This window comes from Hordeum vulgare, chromosome 1H (assembly GCF_904849725.1).
Source record: "Hordeum vulgare subsp. vulgare chromosome 1H, MorexV3_pseudomolecules_assembly, whole genome shotgun sequence".
In the NCBI taxonomy this organism is placed as follows: domain Eukaryota; kingdom Viridiplantae; phylum Streptophyta; class Magnoliopsida; order Poales; family Poaceae; genus Hordeum; species Hordeum vulgare.
The window spans coordinates 442,146,671-442,160,352 of record NC_058518.1 but is presented as its reverse complement, the minus strand read 5'-3'; the positions used below and the strand labels follow the sequence as shown (position 1 = coordinate 442,160,352).

The 13,682-nt window shown below is 46.0% G+C and overlaps 2 protein-coding genes across 3 annotated transcripts in view; both read left to right on the top strand.

Moving 5' to 3' along the window:
* The first annotated feature begins 791 nt into the window (after positions 1-791).
* Positions 792-13,682, top strand: part of LOC123443600 (DNA mismatch repair protein MSH5) — a 35,669-nt gene continuing 22,778 nt past the window's right edge. For both annotated transcript variants that reach the window (XM_045120060.1, XM_045120068.1), the window contains exons 1-13: positions 792-1,099; positions 2,957-2,988; positions 3,295-3,389; positions 3,573-3,653; positions 3,726-3,798; positions 4,364-4,427; positions 11,255-11,406; positions 11,714-11,815; positions 11,900-11,927; positions 11,992-12,023; positions 12,114-12,171; positions 12,268-12,354; positions 12,899-12,955. In XM_045120060.1, the coding sequence (XP_044975995.1) occupies positions 1,031-1,099; positions 2,957-2,988; positions 3,295-3,389; positions 3,573-3,653; positions 3,726-3,798; positions 4,364-4,427; positions 11,255-11,406; positions 11,714-11,815; positions 11,900-11,927; positions 11,992-12,023; positions 12,114-12,171; positions 12,268-12,354; positions 12,899-12,955 (930 nt within the window). In that variant the 5' untranslated portion in view covers positions 792-1,030. The remainder of the gene's footprint in view (positions 1,100-2,956; positions 2,989-3,294; positions 3,390-3,572; positions 3,654-3,725; positions 3,799-4,363; positions 4,428-11,254; positions 11,407-11,713; positions 11,816-11,899; positions 11,928-11,991; positions 12,024-12,113; positions 12,172-12,267; positions 12,355-12,898; positions 12,956-13,682) is intronic.
* Positions 6,565-9,123, top strand: LOC123443611. The gene is made up of 2 exons (XM_045120079.1): positions 6,565-7,198; positions 8,885-9,123. The coding sequence occupies exons 1-2, from the start codon at positions 6,577-6,579 to the stop codon at positions 8,926-8,928; spliced, it is 666 nt and encodes a 221-aa protein (XP_044976014.1). The 5' UTR covers positions 6,565-6,576; the 3' UTR covers positions 8,929-9,123.

The window sequence follows — 13,682 nt, the reverse complement described above, 5'->3', positions numbered from 1 at the left end:
CGGCCCGCGATCGGTGTTGGGCGGCTTGCCACATATGGAGCACGGTGATTTAAGTGTGTAAGGTTTTGGGTCTAACCGAGATACAACTGCGCACCGGACAAACCTGCCTTGCCCATCTTTTCTTTTCTTTTTGAGGATCAGGCCTTGCCCATCTTTCTTCTTGGTTAGGCCCATGTTTTAGGTCGACGCTGCTTGAGTGCAGATCTGGCCAAACAGGCCCGGTAAATGGGCCGGCCCGACAGCTTGCGTGCCTGGCACGACACTGGCCCGGCCCGACACGGGCTAATCATGCTCGGGCCCGGCACGAAGCACGCCTCGGGCCGTGCCTGGGCCTGGAGGCTGGGCACGCGGGCCGGCACGGTACGGTCCGTTTTATTTTTTATATATTTTTAGATTTTTTAAATATATATATATACAAAAATATGGCCCAATAGACCTAAAAATAACCCCATAAGACGCTAAAATGCGGCCCAGCGTGCTAATCAGGCCAACATGCCGGTCCGTTTAATAATCGGGCCGTGACTGGGCCTAGAAGCGCACTCCACGGGTTGGCACGACACAGCCCGACTAATAAACGTGTCTGGACGGGCTGTGCCGTGCTAGGTCCGATTACCATGGACCGTGTCGGGCCGTGCCGTGCCGGCCCGTTTGGTCAGGTCTGCTTGAGTGACAGGGCAAGCCCAAAAAGAAAAGAAAAAAGACCGAGTGACTGGCCTGTGGGTTCAAGGCGTCGGGTGTCAAAGCAGCCGCAGCCGCAGCCGCAGCGGGTTTTCAGCGTTGCCGCCGCCGCCGCAGCCGCAGCCCTCTCCCCGCCCGTCGCCGGCGAGACGACTCCCTCGTCGTTCCGGTGTTCCTCCCGCGGCATCGCGTCCCCGCTACCCCCACCCCGCCCGCCATCTTTGGCCGCTGGGTTTGAGGAGTGAGGTTGCTTGCATCGAGCCATTAGTTCAGGGCGCGCCGGCTCGCCCCCGCGGGGAAGCGAGCGGGAGGAGCCGCCGTGTGGAGGAACGGGGGAGGCGAGCGAGCGTCAATGGACGAGGAGGAGGAGGAGCAGCAGCAGCAGGAGGAGGATGTGGCCGAGACGGGGATCGACTCCCAGGTGCGTATCGACTCGACTCGATCATTCTAGTTCCTCGTCCCGACCTCCGCATTATACGCTGTATTCCGTTCTGGATCAAACGCCCCAGTAATCTCTGCACCCGTTCGAATCGTGTTGTGGCCTTGTGGGCAGTGGAAACCCCCCAATTTCGCGCGAAATGCCGTGTCCCTGATCTGGAATTTAGCTGGAGTTATTGTTGCACTTGCCAGGCTCGTGTGCTTTGTTGTGGCGTCGCATAACTGCTTTTGATCTGATGCACATGCCAGTGCTCTGATTCGGTCCCATGATTATTTTAGTGCCGCTTTTGCTTCGCATGCTCTCTAGCCTTTGAGCAACCGGTCATAGAAAATGCATTTAGAAGAGCACTTGATGCCACTTGAATCAATGGATCCAATCATCCAAGCGTCACGCACTTCTTCATGTTATTTTAATGGGCATCCCTCTTAGCTTATGAATAGTTTCCAGGACTCGAGGTACGGAGCATATTGATGTTTGAGATGGTTGTCGCTCCCTTGCCTTGTAGATTTGGCTTGTTTCAGTATTGCATGCCCCTTACACATTTGATGAGCCTTTCAGTAGAACGGCAGATTAAGACCCTGTCCGGCAACCCTCCACCCCTTCACTACGGAGTGGAGCACTGTTCTAGTCGCTCTCCAAATTATAACTGCATGCCACTCCGCTCCGGAGCGGAGTTGCAGAGTGGAGGGGGTACGAACAGGCCTTAAGTAATGATGGAACCCTTGTTGGATGAATCATGATGTAGTTTGCTGCACTACTGTTTTGACTCAAAAACTGTTTTAAAATTGTCTGCATATTGTGGACTTAAAAGGAAAGCAATTCTGATGCAAGGTTGAGGGATTTTTCTTGTGATAGGATGAAGTGTTTATACTGCTTCGTTGCTGGGAATTCTTGTTCTGCATTCCATTGAGTTAGACGCTGTGTTTGTATTAGTTCGGATAAACTTTTTTTTGCCTAAAAACTAAATGTGCCTCTAGGATTTGGCAAGTATTACCTTAAACTGCAAAGTCAGTTGTTGCTTCTTTTGTCACCAGTCACCACACCCCTACAGACCTGAGCCTGATTTGAGAAATTTCCTAATGTGCCTGAATTGATTGGATCAGTCTGTCAAACAGGTGGAGTTTTGCATTTGTGTAACAGAACATCTCTTATTTTACGTATTATTTGGCAATGTTTCTTCTTGATGTTGAGGTGCTTCTACACATCCCATCACTGAAGAAAAAGCTAAGCACAGAGAAAAAAAAGACAACAAATGATTCCTGCATTATACCATTTATATGTACGCATATGGAGGCGAGGTTAAACGTTTTTTTATCAGAATGTCGAGCAAGGTTATATGCTTATTAATGGCCATGAATAATTGAATGGGTATCTTGGCTTACTGGAGAGTTAGACAGTGCTACTGGCTGAATCATATTTCTGAAATGTAAATCAATTCAGAGGAGTGCAGTGTGTCTACCTCTGAAGTTCTTAATAGTGCCTTCTTTAAGCTTCCTTTGCAGCCGCAAGGTTAATGATGCTATATTGAAACACTGTTTTTCTGAAGAGAATGGCACAATTCCAAACTTGTCAGGGGCCTTCCTTTTGTTTTGATATTCATGCATTGCAAAGCATGAAAGGCCTTGGATGGCTCACTATGGAGTTTCTGTGACTTCGTTCTTCATTTATTAGACTGTTTTATGACCTCGTGTTTAGGTTGAAATGTAGTTTCTGTTTCACACTCAATAATCTTGCAGATATGATTCTATATGCACGTCATACTTGGCAACTTCAGAATATCTTATTCACACATTTGTGCTATGCAATGTACTGACCGATTTTCATCTGATTGTGTTGCAGGTCCTTATGGCTTGTGTAATGCAAGGGCGTAGGTAAACATTAGATGTATATTTAGTTATTGAGATTTTTTCCCATTATTTTACAAGATAAGCTTCTTTACTTGTATTTGTATCCCGCACAATATACTTTCCGAAGGACATGAATGCTAGTCTTCAGTAAATCTCAATGTCCCCCGCTGATTTGCAGCATAGTTTGTGTTCTAGTCTACCATTACACTAATTTTCAAAGCTAAAAGTTTCTTCTGTCGATTACTGGCACATCAAGGTATTTGTTGGATCAGTGGAAGATACAGTATGAGTTAACTGGTTATAATCCCTGCCACTTTCATGTGATATCAGGGTTGGAGTGTCATACTATGATTCAAATACGCGCCAGCTTTTTGTGTTGGAAATCTGGGAAGATAGCGCTGGGGGATTCCCTCTGATTGATCTTGGTATGTTGTTGACTTGGTACTACAGAAATCCAAATTTCAAGTTGTATGCTATGGATTTTTTAAACAAAAAAATTGTTTTGGTAGCAAAATACTTATGGCAATTTTTCCAGTGAAAGTATTTTCAACATTTGCAACAATAAAAACTGCATTACTGACTCTCTGTGTTTGCTTGATTTTGGTCAGTGAAATGTCAAGCAAAACCGAGCACCATATATGCAAGTACAAAGACGGAAGAGGAACTTCTATCAGCTTTACAGAGAAATGGTTTGGACTGCAGCCAGTTCTTCAACTGATATCTTAAGTTCTCTTCTGATTGTTTTGCATGGAATCACACAGATAGTAATGATGACCCCCCTGTTGTGAAGCTCGTGAAAAGCTCAACATTCACCTATGAGCAAGCCTGGCACAGGTTAGCAATTTTTGTGTACTCTTTACCTGATCACTAGACCAGGCACTTCCTTGAGTGAATTGAGAACTATGGTTTCTGCACCTTACTATTGCTTTACTGAATATATTAAGGATTAATCAGATTTGGGTAGTACTAATCTGCTTAATTATTGGATATGTTGTTTCAGTTGCTGTTTTGTACGTTAAACCAATTAAATTTACCAAGTGTCAGTCTGAACTTGATTTTTGCAATAATATACGAGGATGGCGGCTTTTCTATATCATTGTTTTGTCAGTGAAAAACAAATTAGCCTAACAACTGCAATTGAATGTTTTCGGTTTTAACTTTGGAGAAGGCTGAGAAACTCATCCATGTAGATGTTTGATAACTTATGATATGCATGTCATTCTTGTTGTATATCTGTATTGATCCTGCTATGTGAGGAAGGAAAACAGTTGTCAGTAACTAGAAAGTTCACTGCAATCAATAATATTGGGCTACTGTATCTCCATCTTCTGCATTTCCTAATTCTTCAACCTGATGAATTGATGATGAATTATCTGTGTATTGCTTGTCCAAATTGCAGATTAATATACTTGAAAGTTGCAGCAATGGATGATGGATTAAGTGTAAAAGAGAGGATTTGCTTTGTAAGTGATCTAAATGAGAATCATAATGCTACCGTTTTCTACCTATATGTTTCACTTCTCCATAGGTTCCGAAAAGACCATCTCCAGCCATGATAAAATCTTATTCAGCATGGCCTTGAAGTCATTTATTCTATCATTGTTTCGTTCGGTTTATAATTATCTTTTCTTGATTTCTTCCACCCCACACTTGCTACAGTTGCCAATAAGCCAATAAAATTGAAATCTGGACCTCCTAAGAAATCACATATCTGAACTCTGAGGACATATGATTAGCGAGTAGTCCCTCTTTTGTTTATGGGTTCTTCTTGTTCTCGTCCATTTAATACAAATGTACAGGGCTACATGTACAATTGTTTCTGTTTTTCTACTTGGTAAAATGGCAGTATTCCTGCCCAGTTACATTCCTTTTAAGAATTTTGGTGAAATTTACATGCTTAGGAATCTGAAGGTGGGAATTGTCAAAAGTAAACCACTCTATTTTTATATCTTGTTTTGCGATTGTAGAACCGATATTCTATACTGAACATTTCTGCCAACTGGTCGAAACAGTTACTTTACTTCATTTGCTTAGGGACTTCATATCATAGATCACATGAAACTTATTATGCATATAACTGCAAATGCAGTTGTTTAGTTCTACATTTTCATTATCTTTATGTGAATCTACATCCTACAATCTGGATCTAACAAAACAGCGGTGTAGCTCCTTTTTATATCTATGTGCAATAAAATCTCGTATCTCTTTCTTTTGAGGGCATTGTGGCATTTTCGTGCCCTCAAAGTGAGGCAGGTGCTTTGGATCTCGCAGATCATTTATATAGAGAGAATCAACTTTTGTTTTCTCGTAATTAGTTGATACTATCACATTTGGTATTTGAAAGCTCATGTCTATTACAACTCTTTAGAAAAAGTGTTGAACCGGTATGGCCCAGCCCATCTAGTTATCTCTTAGGGCCCATGCCCATGTAGTGGGACTGACCTAAAAGGAGTCTCCCAGCCATCTCCGTTCCCAGACAGAGCCGCCACACACGAGCTGGAGGTACTCCTCTCTCCCTCCCGTACTCTTCTCTCCCTCCCGTTTCTACATGGTATCAGAGGCCAGCGACGACGGGGCCTGAGAAGACGGCGGCGACATCCGGCGAGGTAGCGGCGGATCTGGGAGGCGCGGCGTGGCTGCGCAGAAGGTGCGGCTCGTTGGAAAGGAAGGAGAGGTGGAGCTGCTGTGCTGCGCGGCAGGAGGAGGAAGCTGAGGAGCGGCTTGGTCTCCCCGAGAGTGGGTTGTGCTGTGGCTGCTGCTTGCTCCTCAGCGTGGCGCGCTGTGGTGCTGCGGGAGGAGAAGAGGAGAAGGGTAGTGGAGAAGGGCAGCTCCTTGTTGTGCTGTTGTGTGTGCGTGTGTCTGCAGGGGACCGGGAGCTGGAGAACTGCTGTGCGGGTTGGCTGCTGTTGGAGGCCAAGATCCTCTGGAACTGCTGCTGTTTGCAGAGGAAGGAGGAAGAGAACTGCTGCTGTTTGCAGAGGAAGAAGGAAGAGAACTGCTGCTGGAGGAAGAGGCTGTGGTTGCTGCTTGCACTTGGAGCTGCTGAGTTGCTGGGTGCTGCTGCTAGCCAGGGGGCGTAAAGGAACCAACCGTGCAGCTGTAGGGCTGTGCTGCTGAGGGCTGCTGTTGCTGATTACTGGATCGGAGATGGCTGAACCAAATGCGCTTGCTGAGGCTTTTGAGAAGCTCGCTAAGATCCTCACGGAGTCCAACTCCAACTCTGGGGCCATCGTTCCTCGACAGGAAGTGGCTCAGAAGCTCGAAATGTCACCCGTGGACATGAAGCTAGAGGGGGCCACAAATTATTTGAGCTGGTCCAGAAGGGCATTGTTGGCTGTGGAACAGAAGGAACTTGATGGGCACTTATTGGGTGCGGTTGATGAACCCGGAGACAAGACCACCGCGGAGGGAAAGCGGTGGAAGGTCATAAACTCTGTGCTTGTTGGCTGGTTGTTGAACTCAGTGGTGCCCTCCATTGGTCGCTCTGTGGAGGGACTATCCACGTCCGCCGAGATATGGAAGACTCTATCCACCCAATACTCAGGCAAGGGTAATTTCATACTAATTGCTCAGATTGAGGGGAAGATCAGTCGACTGCGCCAAGGCGATGACATGTCAGTGATGGCATATGTAGCAGAGCTGCAGGCTTTGTGGGCAGAGCAGGATAACTGTGATCCTCTGGAACTCTATGATGCGGCGTGCATCGAGTCAGGGCGCAAGTGGATTGCACGCAGGCGTGTGCTGAAACTGTTGGAAGGCCTCAGAGGTTGCTTTCATGGCAGGGGGGCTTCCCTGTTGCACCAACCTCTCCTGCCAACTATTGAGGAGACTATTGCAGCAATGTCTCAAGAGGAGGTGAGGCTATCTCTTGAGCATGCAAACGTGAAGTTTGTGCCGGCTTCGACATTTGCAGTCACTGAGCGCATGGAGTGGGGAGATCCCAACAAATGTCATATTTGTGGGGAGGTAGGTCATTGGAAGAGGGAATGTCCAACTCGTGGTAGAGGCAGGGGATACAACAGAGGGGGCACTGGCAGAGGCAGGTATGCTCGAGGCAGAGGTGGATACCCATGGAACTCAGGGGGTCAACTTTCTAGGGGCAGAGGTGGCTACTCAGGAAACTCAGGGGGCATGGCGCATATGGTAGTTGAAGAGGACATTGGGACGTCACAGGGCAAGGGAGTTGATGAGGCTGCCTATGGAGACTTTGCTCACTGGGCCTCCACTGATGAAGGTAATTCGATGAAGGCATTTCTTCCTCCTAATGAGAGTGCTTCAGAGTGGGTCTTAGACTCTGGAGCATCTAAGCATGTTGCGGGTAATTCCTGTGTGTTTGAGTCTTACCATAAGAGCATCTCCAACAGCCGCGCTTCGCGCCGCGCCCAAAAAATGGTTTTACAGCGCGCGCGCCGGCTGGTTTAGCGCAGGGATAGGCGCTGGCTCCAATAGCCGCGCTATAATGCAGCGCGCGCGCCGCGCTCCAGCAGTGCCCAAAAATGCAGCGCGCGCAGCAGGCACAAACCACATATACATTTCAAAAAATAGTGAGAAAAACGATCAAACAAACAAAATAAATCAACAATAAATAGTTATTACAACTCAAACAAATAGTTTTTCGTTCAGTACAACAAATAATGCAATAAACACAACCAATCTATTGAGCCAAGCATGCCAGGAAAGCCGCGAGATTTGTTCATCGCCAATAGCCTTGCGGCGTCTTCAGCAGTGGGAGATACGACTCCGGTCATGGCTCGCAAGTTTCTCTGCAATGCGCTTGAACAAGTCTGTGCTCATCCTAAACCGGCGACGAAAATACGACTCCGGGTATGTGGGATTCTCCACGAAATAGTTATTCATCAATCTGTTATGGGCATCAATCCTATCTCTCCAAATTTTTTCCCGACCCATAACCGAACCACCGTGCTTCGGTTTTTTATTGATATGCATAGCTATGATCATTGCAAGATCCTCCTCCTCTTCCATATCAAATTCTTCTTCGGAAGAATCATACGACGAACTCATCTACAATGTTCAATACTATACTATAAAAAACTACAATTCAAAACATGGACCAAATTCATAAATTTGAAGCAATACATACCTTGTAGGCGTTTTGTCGAACACCTTGCGGGCGCGGCGCGACAACGAGCGGTGGGGCACTGTTCCTCGGACGTCGGAGGCGCGCGAGGGCCGGCTGGACTAGGAGGGGTGGGGCGGAAGCGCGGCGGCGCGGGGAGGCCGGGGAAGCGCCTGAACGGGGGGGGGGGGGCGGTCGGCGGCCGTAGCGGAGACAGGCCGGGGAAGCGCCGGCGGGCGCGGGCAGCGACGGCGGCTCGGGGATAGGTCGGGGCAGCGCCGAACGGTGGCGCGAGCGGCGGCGGCGGCGCGGTCGGATGGGGGCGGCGGCGCGGTCGGATGGGGGCGGTCGCGAGAGTGCAGAGCGAGCGCAGAGAGTGCACAGCCAGCGCAGGAGAGAGCAGGAGAGAGCGCAGAAGAAAGAAGGAGCGAGCGCGGGAGAGTCGCGCGCGCGGGAGCCGGCACAACAAATAATGGGCGCGGGATTGCGTTTCGGCCAGCGCGCTCAATTGGAAATGGCGCGCGCGCCGTTTTTGCGCGCCCGCTGGAGCTGCCGCCGCGTCGCGCGCGCGCTAAATACAGCCTTTTCTACGGCGCGGCGCTTGTATAGCGCGGCTGTTGGAGATGCTCTAAGCATGCTCCTACTCACAAGGGCACTATACAAACTGCCGATGGTACCAATCAGCCTATCGTAGGGGTTGGCACAGTCAAATGCACTTCAGCCATCTCCTTATCGTCAGTTTTGCATGTGCCAGCTTTTCCTGTCAATTTGGTCTCTTTTAGTGCTCTCATTGATCAAATAGACTGTCGTGTGATCCTTGACAAGTTCGGTTGCTTGATTCAGGAGCGACAGACGAGCCAGACGGTTGGGACTGGCACCAGGCGTAGGGGGAGCAACAAGGCAATGAGGCAAGAGTGCAAGGGGAGCAGCAAGGCAATGAGGCAAGAGTGCAGGGGGAGCAGCAAGATAGTGAGACGAGCTCATCTGACACAGTGGAGCTGCCCATTGCATTGCGAAAGGCTACACGTGAAGCGGCAAGAAAGGGTGAAGTAGCAAGGAAGGCTCTACCGAAGGATGATGCTTGTGATTATCTTGATATTGGCAATTTTGTGCCTTATAAAGCTTTGTCACCCACATATAAGGCGTTTGTTGCCTCCCTTCAAACTGTGTCAATTCCAAAGGATTGGAAGGCTGCAAAGCAAGATCCGAGGTGGCGTGAAGCGATGATAGAAGAGTTGGAAGCACTAAGGAAAAACAAGACATGGGTGCTAACCACATTGCCGGCAGAAAAGAAAGCAGTGAGTTGTAAGTGGGTCTATACAGTGAAGCAGAATCCTGAAGGGAAGGTGGAACGGTATAAGGCCAGATTGGTCGCCAGAGGATATAGTCAAACTTATGGAATTGACTATGATGAGACGTTTGCTCCCGTGGCAAAGATGAACACAGTAAGGATATTGGTCTCCTGTGCTGCAAACTTTGGGTGGAAGTTGCATCAATTAGATGTCAAGAATGCCTTCTTGCATGGTGAGTTGCAAGAAGAAGTGTACATGGAAATACCACCAGGTTTTGGTACTTCAGAGACTACGGGGAAGGTATGCAGGCTGAAGAAATCCTTGTATGGACTGAAGCAATCACCAAGGGCCTGGTTTGATAGGTTCAGACGTGCTGTCCGTGGTATGGGGTATGGTCAGTGTAACGGTGACCACACGATGTTCTACAAGCACTCTGATCGGAAGATCACCATTCTTGCTGTTTATGTGGATGACATTATCATCACTGGAGATGATGAGGAGGAAATAGAGAGATTGAAGGGTTGTTTGAGCAATGAGTTTGAGGTAAAGGATTTGGGTAACCTAAAATACTTTCTTGGCATTGAAGTGGCTCGGACAGAGAAGGGAATCTCTTTGTGCCAACGAAAATACACCTTGGATCTCTTGAGTGACGTGGGCATGATGGGATGTCGTACTGCCCCTACTCCGATTGAACAAAATCACCAAGTGACAGCACAATCAGGAGAGCTAGTGAATAAGGAAGAGTATCAGAAATTGGTTGGAAGGTTGTTGTACTTGTGTCATACCAGGCCTGACATTACGTATGCTACGGGGGTGGTGAGCAGATACATGCATGAACCAAGGAGTGGGCATCTTGATATTGTGCACAAAATCCTGAGATACTTGAAGGGGACTCCGGGTAAAGGGTTGTGGTTTGGGAAGAGTGGACATCTTGAGGTGGATGGCTATAGTGACTCTGACTGGGCCAGTTGTCAAGATGATAGAAGATCAACTTCTGGTTACTGCGTGTTTGTGGGAGGAAATTTGGTATCATGGAGAAGCAAGAAACAGCCGGTTGTGTCTAGATCAACAGCAGAAGCTGAGTATAGAGCATTATCTCAAGGGTTGTGTGAGATGCTCTGGGTGAAGTACCTACTGAGCGAGTTGAAACTTCCGAGGAAGGGGCCCTTGAAGGTGTGGTGTGACAATCAGTCAGCTATAGCCATCGCTAATAACCCAGTTCAACATGATAGGACAAAGCATGTCGAAATTGATCGGTTCTTCATTAAGGAGAAGCTTGATGTCATCCTCATGTCAGTTCTGGGCAGCAGTTTGCAGATTGTTTGACAAAGGGTCTGGGAACAAAGGATTGTAACTTGGCATGTGACAAGATGGGAATGATAGATATCTACCACCCATCTTGAGGGGGAGTGTTGAACCGGTATGGCCCAGCCCATCTAGTTATCTCTTAGGGCCTAGGCCCATGTAGTGGGACTGACCTAAAAGGAGGCTCCCAGCCATCTCCGTTCCCAGACAGAGCCGCCACACACGAGCTGGAGTTACTCCTCTCTCCTCCTGTACTCCTCTCTCCCTCCCGTTTCTACAAAAAGTATAGTGTAACATTTTTTTATCAAGCTCTTGCATTGCATTTCTTGGTGGAAAAGTATTGCTATTTCTAGTCATTATATGGAACTTGCAATCAGGAAATGTTCATTTCCTCACTAAACCTGTAATATATAATTAAAACTATGATCAGGGTACTTATCCCCTTTAAAAGTGATTCCTTTCAATATATCCTCGGTGCTAGGATATATCCTATATTTGCCTCACATGAATTGCTGATAAACTCTTGCTAGTTGACGTTTGACCATTCATCTAGTTTCTCAAATCTTGTTAACCATTCTGTCCTTACACAGTGAAATCATCTTGTGTGTACTTGCAGCTTAATTCCATGATGGATCTTGGAAGTGATGTTCAAGTTCGTGCTGCTGGAGGTCTTCTTGCTATATTAGATAACGAGAGGCTTCTTGATACCCTTGAGCAAATGGAAGGAGGAGCATCCATTGCGATTGATTCTGTGGCACAGATCTCATTTTATCCTTTGGTCTATGATTGTATTAGATTAACACAACATGCTAATGTGGTCAACTTTAAATTACATCTTCCACCAGGATACTTTATTTGAGATGCAACATATCTTTCGTTCATACTTTGGAACCAACTCAAGAAATTTATGTAGCTCCACTGCCACATTGGAAGCAACTTAACAATTTATGTAGCTGCACTGCAGCTCCACTAAAGTTGTACTAAATCAAAGACACTTATTTTGGGATGGGAGGGAGTATATATTAGCAATTCGTTATGGTTAGTTAAGCACTGTATGCCTTGACATGCATCACAGAGACAGATTTTTGAAACTTGATGCAGCTGCTCATGAGGCACTACAGATTTTTCAAGTAGATAAGCACCCCAGTTACATGGGAATAGGAAGAGCTAAAGAAGGGTAAGGACTAAGAATCTTCTTGGATCTATGTCTTGTACTCTTACTCTGCAGGTTCCAGTTTGTAATAGTAATATTAAACCGCAGGTTTTCAGTCTTTGGTATCCTCAATAAGGTAAAAAGCCTTTTGCTTTCCTTTGTTTATTTTCTAGTAAGTTCACAGTTTGTCCCAATTGTAGTGTGTGACACCTATGGGAAGACGTCTCTTGAGGTTAGTTTTCTATCTCTGCTAGTTAGTATCATTGAAATAAGAATAAATAACATTCTCTGAAGTATTAACTATTTATATGCTTCATTTTAGAGCATGGTTCTTGCGTCCCATAATTGACATCGAGGTCATAAATAATCGCCTGAACACAGTATCCTTATTTTGAACAGTACAAATCTTTCATCCCCTCTGACTTTTGATGACAAAATACCATTAGTTTGTGGCCTGTGTTTCCTAGCAATTCTAGATATCGTTCTTCCTTTGCTGTGAAGAAGTAATGTCTGCACTGCGTGAGACTTTGAAGTCTGTGAGAGATGTTCCTCACATGCTCAAGGTTCTATTTAGTTTACTCTGTTCATGTACATTTTAAGGTATTTTATTTGTACCCTTTACTTTTTCATGACATGACGGGTGTGTCTAAACTGAAGTGAAAAAAAAGATGATACCTCTTTGATAATGTTCTCTGGGTGGAAAGATGGAGGTTAGACTTGCCGGAAGTGCCAGTTAATTGGGTTACGTGATGTTTTAACCTTCATGTAATAACTCTCTATAGTTCTTTTGGATCATGGGTATTGTTTGCCCGCCCCGTCCATCTTGCTACACACAGTGTGAATTCATTAAAACATAGTTTATATGCTATCTTTGTATACATCCGATCAATAGTTATTTATTGTAACTCTTAATGAATGAAATTGAGAGCTTGGGACGTTCTACTTTGGCCTGAAGGCAAAAGGAAATTCAAAAGTAGGGTAAAACAGTTGAATCCATAGCCATATGCTGATTAAGAATATCATGGTTATTCCTAGTTTTTCGAGCATGCTGTATTCAGCTTCAGAGTTTTCAGATATGCCGAACTAACATTTTCCTTTTTTCTGAAGAAATTCAACTCTCCAAGTTCCAGCTGTACAAGCAATGATTGGCACACATTTCTGAAGGTACTCAAAAAGCTTCATTTCCAAGTTCAAATACATGTTATCGTGGAACAGTATATTTCACGTTTGCCATTCTGGTCAATTAGTTCATTTATACCTTTCATGCTATTATCATATATTCCATTCCATCCTCAACGGATGGAGCTTCCCTTTCTAAGTAGCAAAACGGTAAATGGAAAGTGTCATTGCGTACAGGGAAAAATCTTATCCATCCCGACCAAAAAAAATTCTGGAACAAACTTCTGATCAGGTCACGCTGTTGCCGGCTGACAGAAGTTATTTTGCACTGCTTTCAAGTAAAGGACTCTTTGTGCTCATGCTGTGGCATGCTTTCCTCGACACACAAAGATCACTCCTACTCTCTTATAAAGTTAGCTTCCCATCACATCTTGCTCCTTGCCGATGCGGTATTGTTGTCTGGGATATTCAGCTGGACAAGCGAGATACAGGGCAGACTCTTCTGCGATGGGCCTGCATGCTGTTACCAAGCACTGGTATCAGACAGGTCTAGATGGACGTGAGCATGTCTATGCCAGCCTACAAGCAACATCTACCCCCCTTTTCCCCTTTTATCTTTTCTATGGTGTGTGTCTTATGCATATGTATCCATTTTATATGAAAGCACAGAACGAAACACCGGAACTCTCTGGTACCATAACGTTCCATTCCAAACACCAAACTCGGAGGCTCGCCGGAATGGAATTAATAAGTATGTCTAGTACAGTACTTG